The sequence below is a fragment of the Zosterops lateralis genome (assembly GCF_965231275.1).
Source record: "Zosterops lateralis genome assembly, chromosome: Z".
Taxonomy (NCBI): Eukaryota; Metazoa; Chordata; class Aves; order Passeriformes; family Zosteropidae; genus Zosterops; species Zosterops lateralis.
In genome coordinates this window covers 64,680,716-64,706,402 of record NC_139800.1, presented here as the reverse complement: position 1 = coordinate 64,706,402, position 25,687 = coordinate 64,680,716, and the positions used below count along the sequence as shown (strand labels likewise).

At 38.0% G+C, this 25,687-nt stretch overlaps 1 protein-coding gene across 1 annotated transcript in view; it reads left to right on the top strand.

Annotated features, from left to right (window-relative positions):
* The window catches only part of SMC5 (structural maintenance of chromosomes 5), a 42,930-nt gene extending 18,086 nt beyond the window's left edge, over window positions 1-24,844 (top strand). The window contains exons 10-24 of the mRNA XM_083884233.1: window positions 979-1,133; window positions 3,663-3,776; window positions 4,748-4,842; window positions 5,046-5,178; window positions 6,112-6,285; window positions 6,419-6,588; window positions 11,288-11,411; window positions 12,585-12,707; window positions 15,627-15,752; window positions 16,390-16,485; window positions 16,849-16,953; window positions 17,170-17,289; window positions 20,020-20,199; window positions 20,288-20,383; window positions 23,727-24,844. Of these exons, the coding sequence (XP_083740359.1) occupies window positions 979-1,133; window positions 3,663-3,776; window positions 4,748-4,842; window positions 5,046-5,178; window positions 6,112-6,285; window positions 6,419-6,588; window positions 11,288-11,411; window positions 12,585-12,707; window positions 15,627-15,752; window positions 16,390-16,485; window positions 16,849-16,953; window positions 17,170-17,289; window positions 20,020-20,199; window positions 20,288-20,383; window positions 23,727-23,864 (1,949 nt within the window). The 3' untranslated portion in view covers window positions 23,865-24,844. The remainder of the gene's footprint in view (window positions 1-978; window positions 1,134-3,662; window positions 3,777-4,747; window positions 4,843-5,045; window positions 5,179-6,111; window positions 6,286-6,418; window positions 6,589-11,287; window positions 11,412-12,584; window positions 12,708-15,626; window positions 15,753-16,389; window positions 16,486-16,848; window positions 16,954-17,169; window positions 17,290-20,019; window positions 20,200-20,287; window positions 20,384-23,726) is intronic.
* Window positions 24,845-25,687: the final 843 nt, after the last annotated feature.

The window sequence follows — 25,687 nt, the reverse complement described above, 5'->3', positions numbered from 1 at the left end:
AAATCGAACCAGAAGATTCAAAAGTAACAATTTACCTTAAAACAATCCTTTAAAGAATCAGTATTTCTGATCTCTGAGCGAGGACACTCCTTTGGCAGTTTAGAAGTTTGGGGAATTTTTTTGTTAAAAAGGAAGGGTGTGTAGTTAGCAGGTTGTGAAAAACAATCCCAAACCTGATGGGAAAAGCAGTTTACTTTGAAGAGGCAGTATTTTAGCTACTTCATATATTTTATGCAGTATATTAGCTGCTGATGCTGCATTTGTCCTTCTTAGATGAACTTTAGCTAACCTTAATTCCAGTGTTTCTTTAATTAGTCTGGGATTTGCAATTAGTCCTTTCTAAGAAATGAAATGAAATTAAGCAATTGAAGCTTGACAGGTGGTGAGGGTGAATGTTGCTCATTTGCGCATACCTGTCTGGCACTAAAATTGCCATTGAATCCAAGAAGAAAACTGAGGTAACAGTCCAAGTGACCTGGGGAAGGAGACACTGTATATTTTATCTTGAACAACACAAAATTCTCAGCTTTTGTTCTGTGTCTGTTATGAATAGCAGATGCTTTCATGCACAGTCTGTTGTCACACATTTTGGTTTTTGCCAGCATGAAATAACGCAGATATTTCACATTACTAGTCCTACTGTCTCTTTCCTCTGGGGATGTTTTTGTTTTTAAATACAAAGGTAGAACAGGTCTCGAAAAAAGATACTTATAGGGCAAAACTCCAGTATTTTTACTGTGCCTAACGTATTTTGTTATTCTTGGGTAAGTTTTTAGTTCTGTTTTAGATTTTAAGCTTTAATAGTTCTCAAGATTTCTTCATAAGTAGCAGCATCTCAATTCTGGAAAGAGAAACTTAGTTCTTATCATTTACTAACAACCTTAGTTTTGTAGGAGTGTAGTCAGTAGATACCAGAAAATGCTGGTTATAATGTGTAATTGCTGTGGACTCTGTTTAAGAAACTACCTTAAATTACAGGAATAATTGGTCGCCTTGGACAACTTAATAATATAATGCATATGAAGGAAGAGAACCTTAAAATGAGATTCCGAGACACACACTCTGCTCTTATGTGGCTAAGAAACAACAAAGACAAGTTTAAAAAAAACACTTGTGAACCCATGATGCTTGAAGTAAGATTTACTTGCATACCACTCTTTTAATGGTTAGATTATTTGTCTTGCTAGGCTTCAAGAATGACTGGAAGACTTCTAAGACACATTTTGGAATGTCCTGCCAAGTACATACAGTATATTCATAATTAGAATTCCACAGACAATGTAGTAATTGAGTAAGATGGGATGGCTCCTTTCCTCCATAAAAAGAAGCCTGTTGGAGGTTTCTTCTAAGATGCAACCAGTTATTATCCAATCTTACTACTTAAGACCTAAGTAGTTCTTTGTTGCTGTTTAAAAAAGTAGCGGTAGTTGCCAATTGAGTATCTCCCTTTGCAGCACAACCTGCTCAGCTGTTGTTACTTCCCTCTGTGATGTTCACGTTGGGTTTTTTTGTTTGCTCTACCTAGCCATCTAGAGACACAGAAGTCTATTGCCAGTTTTTCACTGTGCTTTGTTTTGGTTTGATAGCTATCTAGGAATAGCAGGATTAAATTTTCAAAGAGATTATTACTTTTTTTAGTGTATTCCTCCTCTTGCAGTGTATGCTCCATGTAACGTGAAGAGGATGAAGATCTCAAGTTGCACTTCTTTTCAGAATTGCAAACTTACATAATGAAGTATTGCTACAATTTAAATTAGTATATTTGAATATTTACATACAAATTCTTACGCTTTTTCATGAACTAGGACTGCTCAAAATTACATTCGTTTAAAATAGAATCTCAAATATTTCTTGTTATTACCAGAACTTTGAATTCCTCTTGAAAAGACCACATCAAGATAATATTATAAATGCTTCAATAAGAATGTCTTTACTTAAGGCCTTAATAACCTCTGTAACATCAATTGATGTGTAGATTTGTTTTCTCTGTGTTGAGGTGTAACCCCAGCCATCAGTCAAGCCCTAGGTAGCTGCTCCCCTACCACCCCATTGCAGAATTGGGTAGAGAATCAGAAGAGTAAAACTCACGGGGTGAGATAAAGACAATTTAATAGGAAAAGCAAAAACCATGTGCATGAGGAAAGCAGAACAAGGAATTTAGTCACTGTTTCCCAAGGGCAGACAAGTATTCAGCCATCTCCAGGAGAGCAGGGCCCCATCACACACAGCAGTGACTTGGTGTCCTGGTTTTGGCCAAGGACAGGGTTAAACTTTTGTAATGCTTGAGAGGATGTGTGGCTGAGGGGGTGTGGCCAGACCCTAGTTTGTTCAGTATCACCTCACCTTCTTCCTAGGAGTGGGAGAGAGGGGCTCTTGCTTTTGAGAATAGCATCCCTTTCAGTTTGGGAGAAGTCATGGTGGGGAGGAGGCAGTCAGTATTTGTTGGGGGCTTTCATTCTAAATTGTTAGTCTTACACCTTTTATTATTAAAGTTGTTGCAGTTACTGGTTTTCTTATCTTATTGCTGTTTCCAGTAAATTATTCTTATGTCAAGCCATGGTTTTCACCTTTTTTTGTCTCTAGTTCTTATCTCCATCCTGCTGGAACAGGAAGCAAGGAGGGGTCTTGGGGACCGAGGAGTGGCATGGTTTTAGTGGGCCTTCTAAGTTGAAGAATACCATTCCTAAACTATGGCATTTGGGAAGCCATCACTCCAAATGTACCCTCTTCCTTCTCTTTCCTCTCATGTTATATATTGAACATAATCTGGAATATCTCTTTGGTCAGTTTGGGTCGCCTGTTCTGGCTCTGTTTCCTCCCAGTCTCCCGTGCACCCATTCGTTACCACTGTGGCTGCACCAAGAGTAGAAAGGGCCTTGGCTCTGTTTGGAAATAACAATCATCTTGGTATTATCAACCCTCTGTTCAGCATAAATCCAAAATACAGCCCCATACTAGGGACTGTGGAGAATATTATCTCTACCTTAGCCAAAACCAGTACACTTTGGTATCATGTAAATTAGTCCTGTGTACTTAAAAATTTCAGCTTTCAAATTGCTGTTAACTGTACCCACCCTTTGGCCCATTTGAGATTATTAAATTGTATAGTTCTGTGTAATTTTGCCTTTGTGTGTCATGTATAGTAACGTGATGTCTAATTACTAGTGAAAGTTAACTGAAAAACATGAATATCAACATTTCATTCAGATTTGGAATGCTTCATTTTAAGTATGTGGGGTTTTTTTCTTGAGAATTGAAAGACACCTCAGCTCGGGGAGCGTGATGTTTTCTGTTGCTAATCTGTTGAAAAACCCTTACTAGTGCTGGAGCAGAGCCATTAGACTTAAGATGGGGGTGGTTGCACTTGTAAGGTCAGGGTGGAGCAGAAGAGGGAGAGGTGGTATGGTGAGAGATGATGGTAACTTCAGGAGTGCTGAAAAAGAATATGGATGACTAAAAATTAAGCACAGTGATCTGTAAATTACCATAGGTTTCCTCCCAAGAGAACTGTTTGCAAAAATGACAGGATATACATTTCTAAAGACACAGTTCTTGTTTTCATTAAATGTAGGTGTGTATATCATCTTGACTATTTAAAATGTTTTTTGGGGGTGATATGTCAAATTGTATTAAATCACTTGCTTGTTACCTTTCTTTATTAGATTAATGTGAAAGACAGTAGACATGCAAAATACATTGAAAATCACATTTCGGCCAATGATATGAGGGCTTTCGTTTTTGAGTGTCAAGAAGATATGGAAACATTTCTGGTGGAGGCAAGTTGGCACCAATTTTAACACTTTATTAAGTACTGAAGTAGGAGTCCTGAACTTGGGAGTCTGCCAAATTGATCTGTATGACAATGATAGATATCTATACCATAACAAATAGATAATGAAAAGTATTCAGAGATTTTCTTTAGAATTAAGGTCTTCTTAAAACTTAGACTAACTGGAGGGGTGCAGGAATATTAAGAACATGTGGTTTTTTAGATTGTCTTCCTTGGATGTCATTAGTCACTTAAGCAGGAAATACTGTGTACAAGAAAATGGTTAGAGTGGAAATCCATAAATTTAGTAACAAAATTTTCTATTGTCCTTTGACTAAAGAGGTAGGAAGCATATTTTGTGACATGCAGTGGTCCAAGATGCAAATCAACCTTGTGTTTTCATAATACTGCTGTCTCCTAAATCAGTGAGAAGATTATTTCCTTTGAAAGTTAGGCAGATGATGCAGGAGGAAAAAACCAGAAGATAGGGTCACTGTCACAACATTTCCCAACCACAGTCAAGACAACAGTGTATTCAGTGACAAATTGTCCTGCAGTTTTTGAAGGCTCATCTACTCTTCATGGAAGCTAATCACTTCTTTATACCTGAGCAGTAGTGGTGGTATCTCAGGTTCTGGGGGCTTATCTTGCTTGTGTGATTGTGGAACTCAGTTCAAGGCTGCTTTAACCAGCTCAACTGATATTTCTTTATATGACTAGCGCTTTAGGCTGAGCACTTGGCTCTGGGTTTCTTTGATTGCTTTTATTTTCTCTAGCACATAGTGTTTTCAGAGACGTTAACAGAGTTTGCTTTTAGAGTACTTGGTTATTTCTGAGCCAATTCTGAGTGAATTTATGAGTTCTTCCAGAGGTCAGCAGTTAAAATTCTGACTCTGTGAACCAGTAATTAGTATTTTGCTTGCATGTGGTGAATTTTTTCTGGTCTTTACGTAATAATCTAATATAATCTAAATATAGGTGCGTGATCATCAGAAACTAAGAGTGAATGCTGTATGTGCACCTGCTGAATCATGTGCTGAAAAGTTACCTTCAAGACCTATTGAAGAATTACAGTATGTATCAGATTGTATCAGGGAAATGGTTTTAAATGCAGTGAGTTTGTTTTCCTGCTATATATTAGAATTTTTAATGCAAATCAAATTATCACCTATTCAGTTCTGATTTAAGGGGACTTCTTTCTGACCCTTCAGTAAAGTCAGCTTGCTTACCTGCTGAATTTGATTTGTGATGGTAGCTTTTTTTATCTCTTCTTCAGCCGATATGGATTTTTTTCATATTTACGAGAGTTATTTGATGCGCCTCTTCCTGTGATGAGTTACCTTTGTTACCAGTACCGTGTTCATGATGTTCCTGTGGGAACAGAGAGGACCAGAGACATGATCGAAAGGGTAAAGTATATGAAGAAGCAAAAACACACCTGTGGTATGAAGTTTTATTTTGGAAATTATTTGCTGAAAAAAGGCAGAAAACACAAAAAATTGCTTTAGTAATTTCATTTATTCTTTTTATTTGCCTTGTAGAAGTAATATGTTAGCCCATAATGAACTGTTCCCACAAGACATTAAAAAAAATTCAATTAACCTAATTATTCACTAAACCTAGTTGACAGAATATAGCTGACGCTTTGTATATAAACTGAACAACATTTTTTGTCAAATGTTGTCAATCATCCTATGATGCTTTGGGAAGGCTGACATGAAACAGATGCTGGACGGAGTTAGAGGATAAAGTAGGTACTTACTGAAAGGCATCACCTATGGAGGCTCTTTGCTGTTTCTGGTTTACTGGACATTTTTTCTCTCTTTATGTATCCTGAGTTATGGTAAATCTTCAGTTATTTATAGTATCCTTTTAGACATGAATTATTTAAAACTAGCAGCTTCTTTTTTCCTACAGATGCATTTGCTTGACTAATATGTTACAGCTCACTTTGTGATTTCATCTATTAATTCTTGAGTACTTTGTGTCTTTGTTACACAGGATACATGTTACATATCTGAAGCAAATACAATCCACATTCACTATGCAGTACAAATGCTAACAGTTTTTTATTGGTGTCTATAATATCTTAACAATCAAACCTGTTTAATTAGTTACAGTAATATACTCCAAGTAACTCAACAGTTCTTTCCTGACCAGTCTGAGTTAAAAGTATAGTGCTGCATTAAACTCAGCATCTTTTTGAAAGGTTGTTAATAAGTAGGTCTGGCATAGGCTAGAGTATTTTTACTGTGTTTATCAATCACATCTATTCTTCGTTCTGAAAAGTGTTGCCTTAAGTAATGCTTTTGTCAGATTAACTTTTTTTCTGTATTTCTTAGGTCATACAGGAAACAAATCTGAGACAAATGTATACAGCAGAAGAAAGATACGTTATTAAAGTATCTTCATACACAAATCAAAACCTCTCTAGTAACACATGCTTGAGAGAGGCACAGTATCTCACTAGTTCAGTGGATATGGATGAAAGAGGACAGTTGGAAAACCAGCGACAGGTAGAAATGTATTTCTGTAACTGTGTGTGTTGTGAACTACTACCCATTTTATCATGCATCAAGCAGAGCCTACTTGCATATGTTAGTATGGTGTGCAGTATGAGTGCTAGTAGTGCGTGTGCTTTTATTTCAGGACATCAGTAATACGTTAAAGTCATTGGACGCACGTTTGGCTGCACTGTTTGACAGACAGAAACTCCTGGAACACAAGGACAATAAGCTCAGGCAAGAGAAGAAGGAGCTTTTAGAGAGAGGAAACCGGAGGAGGCAGTTGGAATCAAAAATCGGTGTGAAGTATGATAGGTAGGAAAAAAGCTATGTTATCTATGAAAATATGATATCTATGTTATAATTTTAAAAGCAAAGATATTTTTGATTTCTTTTACTGCACTATGCTTTTACCCTTAAAAACTAACCAGTAGTTGAGCATCAGATACAGGTAGGTGATAATCAAGATAAGGAAGGTGTTTAGAAATTACTGCAGTATCTAAAACAGTATGTACCAGTGTTCCAGATGATTTTCTGTAAAAATTCGCAGGCTTCCAGTTAAATATCACTGCATGTATTTACTAAAATATTAGGTTATTGTTCTGACTTTGTAGCACATATATAGATAATACCATAATGTACATAAATGGTACTAAGCATGTCAGGGATTGAGTAAGACCCCAATTGTCCATAGTATCATTCATTACATATCTTTTATTTCTATGGGCCTCTGCAATTATTTTTTCTGTTACGCTTTGTCACGAGGCAAAACCTGGGCGTGGTTCAACAGGTTTTCATTTAAGCATACACTCCCAGAAGGCAGCATAGACCACATTATCATCCAGTCTGGAACTTTCTTGTTTCAACTTCAGAACACTATCTACCAATTTCTTCTACTGTGCACCTCATAAGAAAACTTTTTTCCATCCTGTCACTGGTTTCCATGGTGAAATGATACAGGGGGGCTCTTGTTATTAGGCTTTTGTCTATGGTGAACAAACAGAGCGCTCTCATCCTGTGCTGTAGAGTGTGTATTATAGCCCCTGACCATCTTGATTGCTCTCTAAGTTTGTACCAAGTTGTTGAGGTTTGGCACAGTGGGTCCAAACTGTGTGCAGTGCTGAACAGAGAGGAAAAATCACTTAGCCTGCCTGTGCTTCTACTCATACAGACAAGGATCATGTTTGCTGTCAAGGGTGCATTGCTTGCTTATGCACAGCTCACTGTCCACTAATGCCTCAAGTCCTTCCCTGCAGAGTTTTGCTGCAGCCAGTCTGTCCTGAGATTGTATCACTGCCCAGACCCACTGTCTTCTGAGGACAGGACTCTGCATGTGTCCTTGCTGAATCTCAGGAACCTTCTGTCAGCCACTTCCCTGGCTTCAGCAGACCCCTCTGAACTGCAGGCCTATTGCTCTGTGCCAGTTTATTGTCTAAAAACTTGACAACAGGGCCCTCTCTCTGCTCTTCCATGTCACTGGCAGGAGTGTTAAGTAGGACAGGACCCAGAACCTGGGTTAACCTCGGTACTGACTTCTGGGGAAGGACAACAAAACAACAGTAACCACAGAACCACATTTTTTTACCTATTTAGTCTTCAATTAACCCAGACTGTGGTCTTCAAGTTTGAATGCATGAATAGTGTGGGACACAGTACTGAAAAAATAAGGAATGAGTGCATCCAGCAGGGGAAGGTGAAGCTGATGCAGGTTAGTGCTCCCACATGTATCCAGTAGTGAGGTTAGGCCTGACTTTGCACTAGACACACAGAGAACACATCTAAACAGCCTATGTGTATGTAGTTACACATTGCACAGTGGACACACAGAGCAATTGGACAAAGGCAGCCTCAGTGGTTGCCTCATGTTTGTACTGTATCTGAGCAGGATGTGATTATCCTGGTGCGTTGTCTGTGCATGCCTGTGGCCAGTGTGGATCCCATTGGCAGCTGGTTCCAGACACTCTGAATCTGTACTGTAACTACCCAAGGACTTGAGTCTCCTGAATTGCTGGTACCTGGAAATGCAAACCCCTGAGGCTGTGGCCCTGCTTCTCTTGACCTGTACAGGCTGCCTCCCTCACCCATGTGTGCCTGCATGCTGAACTGGCTGTGACTCCCTAGTTTCCAAGTAGCTCATTCTGGTCTTTCTCTCAGAGATACATAGGTAATACATGGGTATTACAGGGGTAATCATGACTCCCCTAGTCTGCACCCCATAGCTAGTACTCCTATCATCTTACCCATAAATACACACGCGGCAGCAGTCTGTGTCAGCCAGGCTAGTCCTTCCAATAGCCATTTCTTGCTGTGGTGTCAGTCTTGGTGACCTGCATACTGTCTTAGCTCCCCCCAGGCCACTTGCTGTCTAGTGTGCCTTGGTCTTTGTTGGGGATCAAACACCCACCCTTGCACACTTGTACCATGGTGCTGGCACCATGGACGATTGCATCATCCCACTGCAGTACTGGTTGTCACTTAGGTACACTCACTCTGGTCTCTTCAGCCAGGTGCAGCCATCACAGACAAGCAGCCTTCCCCTCTGACTTGTGATTTGACTACAACTGCTAGCACTTAGACTTCCAAACACACAAGTCCTGAGTGGAGTTCCTTGTCCAAGAAAAGAGGGAGGAATGGAGTTGAGAATGTGCCAGTTGGGCATGGCTGAACAAGGGTATCAACCAGCCCACTATTTACATCTAAGTATCCCTCTTATCCTCATATTCTCATATACTCATATAGGTATTTTCCTATACGTATTATCTAGGTTATCTAATTCCTCCCTTTCCTCACATTTGTTTGCACCCTTGAATATGTAATAGTAAGAGTCCTATGCTTTTCTGCTGCATCCCATAATGTCTGTTCTATAACACAATGTCCAGCACTTTACTGTTCCACAGGAGGTGCAAAGGGCTGGGCTGGCAGTTGAATATCTTGGGAAGAGTCTCAGTAATGGCAGCTAATAGTGGCTTTTTGACTGCAGAGATTACAGAACTTTGTTCAGTCAGGCATACCAATGTTACCTACTACAGACAATTTGACACCAAATTGATGAATAGTGAAGCTGGAGGTCTTGGTCTTTAGGAGCAGAGATTCAGGGCAGTCTCCACTGAGATAATAGACAAATTGTCAGAAACAAGACCACTCGTTATGTTATATAATTACCTTTTTTTTTAAGTATCTTCTGTACCATAAGTAGGAGCACTGTTCTGTCTCCTCTATATATTTTTTGCAGTCTGCTGCTTCGAAAAGATTATCCATATGTTCATGAGGTACAGTGAGCAATTGGTAACCCTGGTGAACCTTCACAGGACTTGCCCAGCAGGGAGGCTGCTCAGCCACACTGAGAAATTCAGGTCATGCAAAGCATCCCACGGGTACACTGCAGCATGTTTGGTGCATTCACACTACTGCTAATGCAGACAGAAATGCCAACTAAAACATGAAAGAGCCACAAAACCACAGGATTTCCAGGTAAACTGCAGTCAGTGGAGAATAACTAGTTACAGTGGAAGGAAGATGGAAAGGTGGTGTGACTCTCCCTTTGCCAGGAGAACTGTCACCAAAGGTTGTGCCACCCCTTAAATTAGGGTAGGGGACTGCTGTTCAGTCTTCCAGATGGAGTCACAGACAGGCCTGTGTTCATTCATGTCCTTGAAGACCATGTGGAACCCCTGTAGACTTACTTGACAATAGTATTTTTAGATACTACTTTTACATTTCAGAACGTGAAATTACATGAGAGCTGTATCATTGTCTGGAAGAGAGGCTTTTTGTTTTATTTCAGTTATTTTTCTGGCTTGTAACATGACATGTAGATGTGGCTCTTAGAGACATAATTTAGTGAGGGATCTGGCACTGTTAGGTTAGTGGTTGGACTCAGTGGTCTTAAGGTCTTTTCCAGCCTAACCAATTCTGTGACTCCGTTATAGTGCAAGAAAGCAACCCCTCTCAGTGCAAAGGGTGCCTTGGTATTGACTATGCTGTTGAGTTTCACACCTGGACAGCGGTGCTGAGGCTTTCTTGGACAAGGTGTCCATTTCTCTGAGTCCTGAATTTTCATTCCCATCTGGTCTTGTGGCCCTGTGCTCCTCTGGGCTTGTAGAGATGGGTATTTCATGGATTGAGCCATCCAGGCTCCTGTGGTGGGCCTGGATGTAGCCAAGATTCAGGGTATTACATGAGCTTCCGCCAGTTGCTGTTGTCTCTCTTTTATATGTGTGCAGGTGAGCTTTTACCAGGTACCCTAACAGAAAGGTAAAATTTTGACACAAGTGGCAACCACTTGATCTCCTGTCACCTCATTGTTTTACCGTTGGGTTCACAAGGTAATGCATGCCCCCTCATAAATGCTTGATGAGTCTCCATGATCACCTTCTCCATTGTCTCCCTAAAATTGCTTCCTGAAGGGACTTGCTTTACAATTTTCCCAGGGATCGAAGTGAGAGTGACCAGTCTGTAGTTTCCTCTGTCATCCTCTTGGCCTGTTTAGCAGTCTTTGAATGCTTTGCAGCTCCAAATGCTTTGCAGCTCACTTAATGTCATGGTTCCTCTTCCATGTTCTGAAGGTCTAAAACAAGAAAAAATTCTGTTTTTCTGCACTAAGATGAGGATAGAATTATTTTTTGGCTAGATTATGTAAGAAGAATTAAGTAAACTTCTGAACTTGCCTGTATTGTATTGCTGCAAAGAACTGTCAGAGAAGAAAAGTATCAATCCTTACACTGATTTTTTTGGTTTTCTCCAATTTGAAATTTACAGAGGTAAAGGACTATGCTTACTGAATGATGCTGTTAATAGCCAAAGCAGAGTTTCTTTAGCTGTTACTTTTTTGTGTGTTGTATTTCTTTGGTTTAAGGTGCACAGGCTGGGAATGCCTCCAATGTGTTTGGAATGTTTAGGATTACAAATTCCTTTTCTTGCTAACTGTTGGTTTGTGTTCAAGTTTAAGAATTTTTGTATTTTTAGTACAATTTATTTTTAATCATGTTTAATCAAATATTGACTCCTTCTGTAGTTTAAGACAGCTGGAACAAGATGCTATTGACCTCGAGAAGGAATTGCAGCTGGCAAATGTAAAGATCAAAGAAATAAATAAACAAAAAGCAGAACTCGTTACTGAATTGATGCATCTCATGAAGGTATGTATTTTTAATTTGGCATGTGTTCCACTTTTGTGAAAAGTCCAATTCTTGTAATTTGAGTAGGAGGCATGCAACATTTGTTACTGTCAATGTTTTCAAGCTAGCTTTCTTCATTGTTGAATAATCTTAACTTTTTCCATTTTTTATCTCCTTTTAAATTTGTTTTTAGCATATATTTCTGATAATTATTTTAAAATTGCTTAAGAGAACTAGAAACAAATAAACTTTTTCCTGTACCCAATTTCTTACTGGAGAAACTTTGTGTTGAAATGACAAATAGTGAAGATCTCAGACCTGGGCTCAGCACTGTGGTTAGATGCTAGCACTCTCAGATTTTTATCCTGTAGGTCCCCTAGGTCTGCAGTTGAAACCTTATCTTCCCTTTTATTAAGGGAGAGGATTAATTTGTATTTATATGCTAATTATAAAAAACATGGTAAACAGTTGCTTTCAATGGTTCGTAATTGTAGCTATCCTTTAGATGGTTTTAAAGCCTCTGGACTGTTCCTGAGGGTGACTAGTTTGGAAAAAACCCAAACATTTTATTGTCAGTGTTGTCAAAGCAGGTTCTAGTGATCACTAAAGTCTGTAACTTGACAGACACAGTCTTGTTTAGTTTTCATGTGCTGTTCCAGTTATGACATCAGATATAACCATTGCTGTGCATCTTGTCAGTCAGCTGCATTGGCACTACAAGGTACATAAGTCTTTTGTGGGTTTTTTTTGACCTTTTGCCATCTCTGTGTGTGACATACAACGTCCACCAAAATTCACCTGTTGGATTCTTCTCTCTGAGTAACAATTGAGATGGCCTTAGCTTTTCTTATATTTCACGTTGGTAAATAGTGAAGGGAAAGAGAATAGGAGGAGGGAGGGTTGATATAAAATTGTGGGTTGAAAGTGTGTGTGTATATGTATCTACATATGTGTATTTATATATATTTGATTAAAATTATAGAAATTATATATAGATACACACTTAAAAGTGTGTATCTACATCTTGAAGAACTTGGGTCACCACTTTTCACTGAATTTGACAGCAGTATTGATGAGTTGAACACAGCGTGAGATTGTATGTTACATACTGAAAGGATGGGTAGTTTCTAAAGTAGTGATTATATCAGTTTTGAGTCTGGTGAAAAAAGCCCTGCTCTGTTTTCCTGTGTGTAGAACATCATACCACTGAACATTGCCAAAGTAGGTTTGGTTCTTCAGATGACCAGAGTGACTGCTGAGAAGGGCAGACTACAATCAGAGTACAAAGCAGGAACTGTACAGCTAAGAGCTGCACAGGTAACTATTGTTATGAATACTGGGCTATCTATTGGGGTATGAAAACATATCACTGGGAAGCCTTTATGGTGTTGAAAGGATGCTTTTGTCTTTGTTTAAAAGTGGGTGTTAGTACTGTTAAATATTTAGCCTTGATTTCTGTAGTTTGACTTCAACCTCTTCATCTAAAGCAGGATAGTAGTTTTGTCATCCTCAGTTAAGACAGCTAAGCTGCTGTGAAAATGTGCCGCTCCTCCTACCTGGATCTTTTTATTGTAATAAAAACTGTATAAAAAGGCCAGCTGTTACTTGAAGGATAATTTTCTTCTGAGTCTCTCCATAAACAAGGAGCTCCAAGCAACATGGGATATACAAGCTCAAGATGAGCCAGCATAATAGAGCTATTTAATATTTTTTTTTAATAGCTCATTTTTTCATACTGTCATTAAATGCCTTTCTTGGAAGACAGAAAAGAGACTAAATGGTTCTTCTCTTAGTAGATTGTATTAGGAAGCCATGCTCTCTTCAGGTAAAAAGTCTGAGGGGTTAGTTGCACAGGAAGTACACATTTCTAAGAGCAGAGCATGCTGTCATTACTTGTGGATTGCTGCAAAGCAATACAAGTGTTTGTATTTGTGTAGTACTATGTTCTTTCAATGCACTGGGGAATAAACTGTCAAAGTAAAGGGTGGTAAGTTGGGGATATTTCTTTGTCTTGCAAAAGTTCAGCCAACTAGAACCTAGTAATTCAATTTGATCGTAAAGCTAAAAGTAAAAATTGAAAAGCAGCTGGAAAGGTAGGAAATAGTTATTTTGCATAGATGGGTGATTCCAAAAATAATGGTCTTAGCATGTAGTTAGAAAATCACTCGAATTACAGTTACCATCACTTGCAGGAAAATTAGATAGAGGAGGACTTTAAGAGTAACAGAAAGTAACTTGAACACAGAGACAAGTCCAGCATATTACTTAGAAAATCACTGTTGCCTGAGTTCTTAAACGTGATGCATCTTTTACTCAATTTATCAGTGAGTGAAAGTTCAGTGAAAATCATCTAATTGCTGGTGCTCAGTAAGGAGTAAGAATGATTATAAAGCAATGAACCTCATGTCAGTAATGTATATTGTCACTGGGAAATTCATTTAATGTTTCTAATTTTCTGCACACATCTTCGTCATTTAGGGAGTAGCTTGGGCTGGTACATAGTTAGATGTCTGGTCAGATCAGTAGACAGGACTTTTGATTTGTAACATTCTGATAATTCTTAAAAATAGTCTCCTTCCTAGTAAAAGGTGTGTAGCAGTCAAGTGTAGTCCCATTGAGGCCCCCTCAGGAAACCAACAAGAACATTAACATTGCCACATACTTTTTAATATATAGAAGAAATCAGGAATCAATACTTGTGTATTTTTATTTATATTTGTGTAAATTTTATTTTGTATGTTGGCATTGACAGTAAACTGGCACAGTAGAGTGAACATTGAAACTTAGCTTGTTGAACTGTCAGTGCATTTATTCTAGTACATGCTTTATAGTAACATATCTATTGCTTTCTAGTTTTTCTGTTGCATACTGAAGTTTGTCCTGCCAAATATGTATCTTCCTCTTCACTGAAGAATTTTATTTACATTAGCTTGGATCAGGTATATTCAGTATTGAATCTGTTTCAGATTTTGAGTGCCTACAGATCAACTTGAAGTCTTGTTCCATGCAGCTCTGCTGAGCTCCCTTCAAATGGGAGCTTTATATACAATTGAGAAATGAGATTCCCCACTTCAGATGATTCAGAATTCATTTGGGCTCTGTAAATGATCAAACACGTAAAATTTATGCTTCTTGTATTAAAAAAGTATGGGTGCCTCTTACAGGATCTTTTGCCTTTGTTATCACGTCAAAATATTTCAGATGAAGCTAGTTGATTTTTAAATTTGTGGGATCCAAAATACTATTACAGGGCATATGCAGATAACCAGTGGAACATAACCATTGTGCTGTACAGTTGTATTTATGCTAATTCAGTATAGCTTGAGATCTTAGCTGTAAAGAAAAGGAGGGACATCCTCCCTTTATTGTTTTATCTGTGTGGTTCTAATGCCAGTCCTTGTAACCCATGTGACATTTCCCTCCTCTGCAATAGACTAAATGAAGTAAAAGGGATAGTCTAAAAAAGGCCTCTTATAAAAATTTTCCAACCTTTCCAAAAACACCAACACAGTATAGAAAAATATTTTTACAGTGTGTTTGTGGAGGTTGTGAAATGCTTACCTGTAATGCAAAGATCTGTTTTGTAGTCCTTGGTGGAGAGGGAGGGAAGAACAGGTTGTTTTGAGTTGATACCTGCTGAGAACAGCAGCCCTAATTCTTGTGAGTGTGAGATGATTACTAATGATCATACCCATTACTACCACTTTCATTGTATTTAGTAAATAAAGATCAGTCGAAGTTCCAGAAAGTAATGAGAATGACTGTGAATGTGACTTATCAATGTCTGTGTTCTGTATTTTAAAACTGTGGAACAAGCCTTTCTCTAATGATATGATTTCCAATTGAAAACTGAATTTTTTCACCACTGGAGGGCTCCTATATTTAGCTGAAGTACACAACGGTAAAACTTGGAAAGATAACTCTTGAATCTACATGCCTACTTGTTAAGCTGATAGAAAATAAATTTAGCTGTTTCTGAAGAACTTGCTTTTGATCATTTTACCTTGGCATCTATTGACTTGATGAGCAGAGAGGTATAATGAGTTCTGTTAGTTGAAGCAAATTTTTTAGGTATTTTAACAGTCTGGTTTCACCTCTGTTTTCTGCTTCAGATGTGGTTTGTTGCTAGTGTGCTAGTGTTGCCTCTGGAAATTAATAATAATAATAATAATAATAATAATAATAATAATAAAGATGGTAGTGGTTTTTTAAAATATCTTTTAATATTTCTAACAGCAACGTTTTAATGAATTGGATAATAGAAAGCAACTTCTTTATGAGAAGTGCATTGAATTGCTGAAACAAGCTCGATTCGTCTGCAGATTGGGTCCTGATCAGGATTTTCCAGAAGAATTTCAAATTGTACGTACAAAAAGAAATTGTCACGTATCTCTTGAATTTCTAACTTCTCCTGCATAGAATATTGTATATTTTTTCTTAAAAGGGTCTCAGTAAAAGATCACATGTATTTTTCTGTTACTTCTGTCATTAGCTTTTTAAACCACCTTTAAAGTAGGGCTGAGATACCCTTTGACTACCATTCTATTTTGTGCGCAGGGGAGAGAAAATTAGATCTGTACTTTCATTTGAAATCCACAGTCTCGTGTTCAGAGGAAGTAAATAGAGGCCATAATTTTCTACCTTCCTGCTCTAATGAGCAACACAAAAGAACTGAGGTCTGGATCCTCTTAGAAGTACTCATTTGCATGGCTTATCTAGCACAGTGCATGTCTTATACCAAATCTCTGAGTATCTGTGCCTGCACAAGATAGGTAACTAAAGAGCAACTAATTATGTATGGTAATTATATAACAGCACTTCCAACCTTCTTTCTCTGTCCAGAATAGTTAGTGAGGGAGTCTGGCTGTGTTAAATTTTGAGTACGTGACACCCTGATTAAAAGTAACAAAATAGTTTATGATTTATTCAATTTTTTTAAAGAAAATTGGAGTCCTTCATTAGTGTTGCTTTGTAACATGTGCAATCCTTTGTCTTCTAGGCTTTTCAGACTCTTCCAAACACATTGGAGGAAATTGATGCTTTTCTGAATGAAGAGAAAACCAGGGCTTCCTGTTTCACAGGCCTCAGTGCTTCAGTATGTTCACTGCTTTCCCTCCTCCTCTGTCTACATTGTACTTGTTTCCCACTCTGTGCTAGATCTCTTGGTATAATAAGCTAGACAGTAGGAACAGTGTGCTGTAAATGCTAGATTCTGCATCTACTCAGATTTCAAGTAGGTTCTTTAAAAAAGATGCTATTAAAAAAAAAGTTGCAGTAATCTGAGAGAAAGAAAGCTTTACATTTTCCTTGCTTTAAAGCTAAAAATCTCTCTTGTTTAGTGTGCAGTGCAGTAGTCTGTGTAATTGTGTTTGCATGGTATCAGTGCAGTGTGGCATTTTTACAGTCAGGGTTAAAATTAGCAAATATTTTGCTGACTGCTTCTTTTTCTTTCTGGCAGGTTGTTGAAGAATACAATAAGCAAACACAGGAAATACAGCAGTTGACAGAATATCTAGAGGAAAAGAAAAATGAGTTGAATAACTATAAGCAAAACATTTCACAGGTAATAGCTCAAGTTTTCACTTCTGTATCATTATTATGATTCTACATCATCGTAGGAATGTATGTACATGGAAATAAAGGATAACATTTCAGATTGTTTTGAGTCTAAAGTGAAATGTTAACTTCCCTAATTATGATGTTTTTTTCAATGTAAATGCTATCCCTAAGGGAAAATTCAGTTTTTAAATTGATTTAATGTGGTTATGTCTACCTCTAGGTCAAAGAAAAGTGGCTAAACCTCGTGAAAGTAATGATTGAACAAATTAATGGAAAGTTCAGTAGGTTCTTTAGTTCTATGCAGTGTGTTGGTGAAGTTGATCTTCATATGGAAAATGAGGTATGATTAATTTTTTGTATAACATTCTTATTTTCTTGAATAATGTTTTGGTCATATATTGCTAGAGAAAAATAACAAGTTGTCATGTGGAGATTTTTTTAAAGAACACCGAACTTTTACGTAACACTTTTGGTGTACTAGAACTGGCTTATCAGTCTTACTGAGTGAGGGCAAGTGAGTCTTCATCCGGACAACTAGGACTTCATCTCTTGACTTTTGGAATAGGCCTGCAACTTACAGAGCTTGGTTAGAAACATCGTATTTACTTAGTTGTTACTCAGATTTATGAAGCTTATGATTTAATTCTGCATTTTCAGCTAATTTTTGTCCTCTGTTATCATCTAAATCTTTTATTATTAAGTGTTAAATTGATTTGGTTCTTCATGTAGTTTCTGCTGGAGTCTGGGGGCATTTTTTCTGTTCTGAAGGCAGTTGTCATTTGGCCCATCCTGTTACTTTCTAAGTAACCTTTATAGGTAGGGTTTACCTCTGGTGAAGAGTTTAAAGCATCAACTTGGGGAGATAATTCACTGCAATGAACAGAGGAAGAAAATTCGGTATTTGTTTTAAATTGATCACTGAAATGATGATGTCAAGACTTTCATATGTTAAGACATAGACTACACAATAGTGAAAGTTACCACAATAATTCTTCTCTGGATTTTTTTGCTGTTGTAAATTACTCAAGCAGCTTTTCTTAAAATAGCAGTGGCAGGTTACTGCTTAGGGCAGAAGAGTGACTGGTAAGGCTCTTTATATGAACTGCATAAAAATGTTTACCTGGAGACTAATGATATGATACAGTAGAACATTAAAATGTAGACTTTTCAGGTCTTTTGATAATTACCTCAACAGATTTATATTACACAAAAACTGTCTTCTAGATAAAAATATGTTGGGAGCAACAACACAGAAGGAACAGGAAAGCAGTTTAAAAGCAAAAGGCGTGCAGAGTGCCTTTCTAAGTCTTTTCTTTGGGCAATCTTGCTTTTCTCTAGCAAAGATGTCACAAACAGTGTTAAGAGATTAGCTAGCAGTAGTGTTCCAGTGAGTAAAACTTCTTTCCTCAAGCAATCAATGGCTACAACGTAGAAGGGTGGATAATCTGTTCTTGAGTTTCTTTTCCTTATCGTTTTCTTCAGGAGAATCTTTTACCTCACCTGTAGATACAAAGAGAGAGACTCTTGAGACAGAATTACTTAGAAATTTTTCTGTGACACTGAAGTTCAAGCCTCTGTTAGTCTGCCATATAGGAATCTTGAGATCTGTGGATGTCCTTGGTGACACTACCTGCTGTCACCATTGGATAATAGGAGGAATTGGATATTAGGAGGAACTTCTATACAGAAAGGGTGATTAAACATGGAATGAGCTGAGGAGGGAGGTGATGGAGTCACCGTCCCTGGAGGTGCTTAAGGGAAGACTGGACAGAGCACTTAGTGCCATGGTCTGTTTGCCAGGTTGGTGTATGGTCATGGGCTGGGCTCTGTTCTCAGAGGCCTTTTCCAACCTAAGTGATTCTGTGATACAGTGTGAAACTTCACTGGGTTCTTCCTTAAAATTCTAGCAGAAGCCTCTGTGACAATCTGACTTTCCTTGGTAACACTTAGTAGCCAGAATTTGTACTGCTAGCCATAACTCTTGCATTCCTTGATTCACCAAAATGAGTTTTGAGCATAATTTTTGTCAGTTTTTGGAACGTCTGTCAGTTATACAACCTGGCATTCAAAATAGTGTGGCAGTAGTCAAGCCATCGTGGCTGTGTTTCACGTGAACCTTTTTTATTTGGTTTTGCTAGCCTGTATGTTGTTCACTTTTTCCAACCTAGTTTCAGTCTTTGCCAATGCACCTGAAACTACAGTGGGCCTAGAAACCTTAGATTCTGGGTTTTATTTATAGATGAAGTTGTAATCAGAACACCACACAGAATCACAGATAAGTTGGAAGAACTGATAAAGATCATCAAGTCCAGCTCTTAAGTAAGTGGCCCATACAGGAATTGAGCCGCCAACTTCAGTGTTGTTAGTACCATGTTTTGACCAACCAAGTGAACTCAGTGGCCACTGAACACGGTTTCAGGAATAATGGAGAGTACTCTGAACATTTCTTTTTCATCTTAAGCATGAATGCATTTCATTTCATAATCCTTCTTTTGAACCACATCTGTTATCCTGATACCGTGCATCACTGGCTGAGGCTGCTGACTCCTGTTAAAGAAAAGCCAGTGTTGAAATCCTTGCGTGTGGTTTTCCTGTTGAAGTATGAAAAGGAAATGGCTGTCCTGATGGATTTTGTGCTGCTTGCACTTGAAGAGGTTCAGATTGGTACTCAACCTACACACACACCATTATTCCAAATTGATAGTATCCTAAGGCATTTTTTTTCTGGTGAATGGGATTTATAGGGGCATTGTTTTCTTCTTTTTCTAGCCAAGATTTTTATTTTCTTGTAATGTTCTCACTATGTACAAGGACTTTCTTAACAGGAATTAACAAATCATTGTCATGGAAAGGGAATGGTACTGGAAATTCTGTAGCAAAAGCGGACAGGAGTTAATGAAAACAGATGAAATAATTAATGTATATAGATGAACCAGAATTAATATATTGATTTTAAGTTGAACTCGAGTGATTGGTAGACGCATGTACATTTTATAAATGTCCTTTAGTTTGCATGTCATTATAAAATAAGCTATAATACAATGAGTTTAAAAGGTACTGGCTTTCACAGGAGGAGTATGAGAAGTATGGAATTCGCATCAGAGTCAAATTCCACAGTAGCACTGAGCTTCATGAGTTGTCTCCGTATCATCACAGTGGAGGTGAGAAAACTGTTTCCACTATGTTATACCTGATGGCTCTGCAAGAACTCAACAGATGTCCTTTCAGGGTTGTTGATGAAATAAATCAGGTGAGAATCAATAGCATAATATTGCTCTTTCTATATGCAGATGCTTATAACATAGTGGAGAGAATAGACTTTTTTTTTTTCTTTTCAGGGAATGGATCCAATGAATGAGAGAAGAGTTTTTGAAATGGTTGTGGAAACTGCTTGTAAAAAAAGGACATCTCAGTACTTCTTCATTACACCAAAGGTGTGTGGCACAAAATGAAATAGGAGGTTTAAAGTGTAGGAGAACTGTTTTTTGTGATGATACACTGATAAACACTGTATAACTTAACTCTGTTTTACCTAAAAACTTCGGATTTAAGAAAGAATTTGTCCACTTTAAGAACAGTCAGGCAAGAATTCAGACAACTTAGACCATGGCTCATCTCCTCAGAAACCCACTCTGGAGTTGTGGCCTCACTGGAAGTGTTGTGTGTGTTAACCACCAGTGAGCAGGGTTACCATGGAAAAGGCTGTGAAAGGTAATGCCTGTAGATAGTACAGAAATCAGACTATAGCAGAGACCAACTTCCAAACAAGTCAGAAGATGATACTGGAGGAGGAGCAGGCTAATTCTGCTGACATCAGAAGAACTAGGAAGAGTCCCACATAATTAATTACTTGAATAGTTTTCCTTTATTAATCTAAGACTTACAGGCTCAGAAAAGGCAAGATCTGTGCCCCTAGAATGACCAGTTTAATTGTACTTTCTGGTCAAAATTTAAAAAAAAGGTAATTGACTTACTACTCATGCAATGCTGTGCCAAGGCTTGAAAGGTGTCAACAGGGTGGCTCTTCACCTGCACCATTAACAGAGACTAATGTTATGTTCAGCTTGATCCAAGACAAATTGAAACAGTAAAGGGAGAAAAGAGTCAGTAGTGTGCTGGTTTTTATTAAGATATCCCTTCTGTATCCCATTATACACTATATTTTAGAAAATCTGGCTGGTATGTCTTCTTTTTTCAGTCAACAGCAATTGAAGGGTCTGAGTAAAGCCATCTCATAGCATTTATCTTACTGGAAGGAGATGGAAGGTAATGCTTGTTCCTTCTGATCTTGCAGTATGCAGTTTGGTTATTTCCTGACCACATTACTTCTTTGTTGTTCTGTGTTGTAGCAGCCCCCTTGTTAGAGGGTAGAAGTGAGCTGAGACACAGACTTCTTATTTATCACAGCATGAAAAGGGTCCTGGTTTATTCCTCTTCACAGCTTAGCCATCCTGACTCCAGCCATTCACGGACTCTGGCTGCAGCAAGCTCCTACTGCAGGTTTCCTTTGCAGCCTCTGAGAGCTGGTTATTTCCTGGTAAACTATGACTGCAGGTATTGGTTTGCAGACTCTGAATGCAGGCTTTTACCCAGCTACACTAGGACTGCAGGTTCCAACAACAGACTCCAACTGCAGACCCAGACTGACCTCACAGCAGCGATTCTCTTTCCCCAGGATCCTTCTTCATCATCCTCACATTAATGATCCTCCATGATCCTTCACCAGCGAACCTGCTCACTTTTGTCACACTTATCTGTATTGGATATAGCTGTGACTCATCATGGGTCAGGCTGTATTGAGTAATTAACACAGCTGTTACTTATCTGGGACAGTGTCACCTGTATTCCCTTCTCCTACAATTCTGTTACCTATTCCCTTTTGTCTTTTTGCTATTCCTCTCCTTCTTGAATCAGCTTTTCCTTGCACTCACCTACTTAGAGAAAGAATGGTTTGGATGGTGAAAGGTAGATAGCTCAACTAACTCTAATGCTTTCCAAATTTAAGAAGTTGTTGGAAATTGCTGTGAGGGGTCCAGAATTTGTTGTAAAAGTTGAGGTTGAGTCTGTTGTCAAATTACTAAGAATAGAGACAGGGAAAAATTGAGTGTGCAGTGCTAACCAGAAAGATTTAAAAAACCAACCAACAAACAAAACCAAAAACCAACCAACCAAACAAACAAAAAACACACCCACAACAACAACAACAGAACTAAAAACTTCTCAGAACTTAAAAAATGGCAAAAACATCAACATCAGGGTAAGAGGAAACTCGAGGACTATGTTGTAGCATTATTCAGCAACAGGAGACAGTGTTATGAAGGGGTGGCTGAAGATATTCTTTATGTCTTCTTCCCTCTTCCCCCCACAAGCGGGTGACATGGCAAGTTATAATGGCTTATCACAAGAAAACTTAGAGAGCACGTGGTGTAAAGGTTTAGTTGATTGAGAGTGTTAGTGTGGGCTGCATTAAGGGATGATTAAAAGACTGCAAAGAGCAGGCTGAGAAGACCGGACTGCTGTTCATGGCTTACCTGCAGTTCCTGAGCTTATGCTATATGTCACCAGTTACTGGAAAGCAAGCATGTAATCACCTACTAGAAAGTGTGACAATTTGTCATTCTGAGCCAAGTTCCATTTGTGTACCCAGTGGATACAGGAAGAACTTCGACCCTTTTTTTTTCAGTATGTTGGCACCTCCCCTGGTAGTATTTTTAAGCAAGCTGCAGAGGGCAGGGCTATAAATTAATATGCGATAAAGTTGATTAGGAATACTATATTTTGAATAGTTGTGATTCACTGTCATAATAAATAGATGAACTGAATATGTTTGTAGAAATGGGTTTGAAAATTAGTATTTTTAATACAAATCTGTGGTGAAACAGATTATGTTTATTAAGCATACATATAATCACCATGTTGAGGGCTAATCCATTTTTTGCTATAAAGCAAAATTAGAATTCTAAATAATTTTAGGTAACTTATTGAAAACAGGATTCATTTCAGTACAGACAAACATAAAATTTGGTATTGAAGTGGGAAAAACAACAGCATCTGATATAATGCATAAATGCCTAAATGATTGGGGAGAGGGAAGTGACACATTGAGTATCAGTTGCAGGTAAATGGTTCAATGTCATCCTGAGCACTGCTTGTAATTTACAGTTTACTTTCTGCTGGGCTTGTGTTTCACAAGGTTTAGATTATCATAAGTATCCAGCTTTAGTTGTTGCACTTAAGGAAAGTACAGTACAGAGGCCAGAATTACTCCAGAAAGTAGCAGTGCGACTTCTAAGTAATTTTGATTGTTCTGAGTTTCCCCTAATGGAAATGGCTTAGCTCAAAGAAGCACAAGGCTAAAGAGAGACATAGATGTACTTGGGTACAGTTACTATCTCCTATCTTGCTCTGGGGAAAAAAGGGAAAAACATTATTTTGTGCCCACAGAGGAGTGGAGTTATTCTTTGGAATAACTCCCACAGAGGAGTGGAGTTATTATTTGCTGCTGGATGCAGCAAAAAAGCAATGAGATTGATGGCAGCAAGAAGGTACAGATTAGATATGATGATTTTCTTGTAATAAGAATAGCAATGCATGGAAATTGGCTGAAGAATGAGTCTGTTTGAGGAGGTTTCTAGGAGCAAATGCACTTCATTTGTCAGGCTGTAATCCTAGTATAGTGCTAATTTTGAGACCTAAGGTTTATCACAGATCTTACTCAGTTTTTTAGATAATAGGGAACATCTAGCTATTTTGACTTCCATTTCTGTTTTTCACCAGCTCCTGCAGAATCTCACTTACCATGAGAAGGTGACGGTGCTACTTGTCTACAATGGAACTTTTATGCTGGAGACACATAAATGGAACTTGAAGCGCTTCAAGAGACGGCATCGGCGGCTTACAAGGATGAATGAATAGCTATATATAGCTATAGATACATAGTTCTACAGAAATATTTTATATATCTTTCTTGAAACATCTGGCTTTCAAGAATGCAGTAATTGTCAGAGAGGAAAATCCTCAAATAATTGATAATTGAGAACTTTGGTTCTTAAAACTTACACAAATGTTTGGCAGAGTTGAAATACATGATTTTCTTTTCCAAGTCTTTCATAGTGGTCACTTTCTCAAAATAACCTACTTTTCTCAATAGTAGGTTTAAGTAAAAAATATTTTTTGGTTTTTTTTTCTATTCTATCAGTTAATGCAACATCAAAAATGCAGGTAATTTTTCTGTATTATCCTGGACTTATTCTGTGACTGTTGTTTTTTAGAGGTTGCAATTTTTTTTCTAAAAATTGGAATTTGCTTTTGATGAATAATTTTACTTCACCACAGATATGGATATTATCCCATTTCTCTATTGACTGCAATTTTTAAAAAATAATTCAGGTGATCTGTAGAAAAAGAATGGTTTGTAATGGTTTGTTTTGTAAAAATAAACCTGAAATAATATAAATAATATGATTCTAGTAATATATTATTGTTGAGTAAATACTTTCTCTCAATAAATAAATAAATACAGTAACATTTTGTTTTGTAGTGGTCAAAGGACAAGGTTTTTCTAGCAAGTCTCTTAGCAAGGAGACTAACAGAATTCCAGGTCTTCCTGAAGCAGTGAACTAGTGAGCTTGCAGAAGTAAAACTAAGCAATATATAACTTCTTGTGTGTTAATTTTTCTAAGTAAAACTTGATACATTTTGGTGATAGAGAAAATAGTGCTGCTGATTTGACAGGAGCATTTTACAAGGGGTCATCTGCTTTGGAGTGCAGTCAATTGCTTTTCAACAGAAAGCCATAAAAAAATTTAATAGAGTGTTGGCCATAACTGTTAAGTATTTGGAAATGCAGGTTACAACAGAATGTTGAACACCTAAAATAAAGTCCTGTTTATTAAGTTAACTATTAAATAAGTAAAATTCAACAATTTGCTGTCTGCTTTGAGTGGGTGTTTTTCTTAACAGCATCCTGGCAATGAACCTTGCTAGTGAAACTGGTATGTCAGGCTTTGATATTCATGTATTTGAAATAAAATAACCCAATACAAAATACGAGCTGGAATCTGGAAGGTTTTAGGTATTAAAGGGTAAGTACTGTAATTGTTCTTTTGAATAGATAGATGAGCCTTCAGTGCAATAGTGAACCACACATTCTTGTTACTGCTGGCCAGTGTTAGTCAATGGAATTGTCTGACTGTGAAATGAGTTCCTGGAGTAATTTCTATGATGATTAGAGTCACAACACAAGCAGCGAACAGAAAATATAAAAGTATGGAGACTCAGGCTGTGGCCCAGAGTTAATTTGGTCAGCAGAGTATCTTTGACATAATTGAGGCTACAAGGCCTGTCTGTCCACTGTCTTGAAAGATGTTGGTTTTAAAAGTATTCTTGAAAATTGTCTATTATTGGGAGTTTCTCCAGGTGAATGGTTTCTTTTCCTTCTTACCCTCTGTCGTTAGTATTGTTGCTGATACTGTTGGCTTTCATATCTCATTGCGGAAAATAGTTCTTATCTCTCTCAGCCCATGATGATTGTCTTTTGTGCCTCCAGGTCTCCTCTCCAGCACACTGCAGGGGGAGGGGAAAATGGAGCAAGAGAGTGTTGTCTGGTTTGGAGAGTCTTGTGGGGGCAAGACTTAGGGAGTACCATTCCTAAACCAGGACAGATTGGCACAGTGTCTGATGGGAGATGTCTGACAGAAGAGCTATATCATGGGAAGCAGGAGAGGGGGAACCTTGGT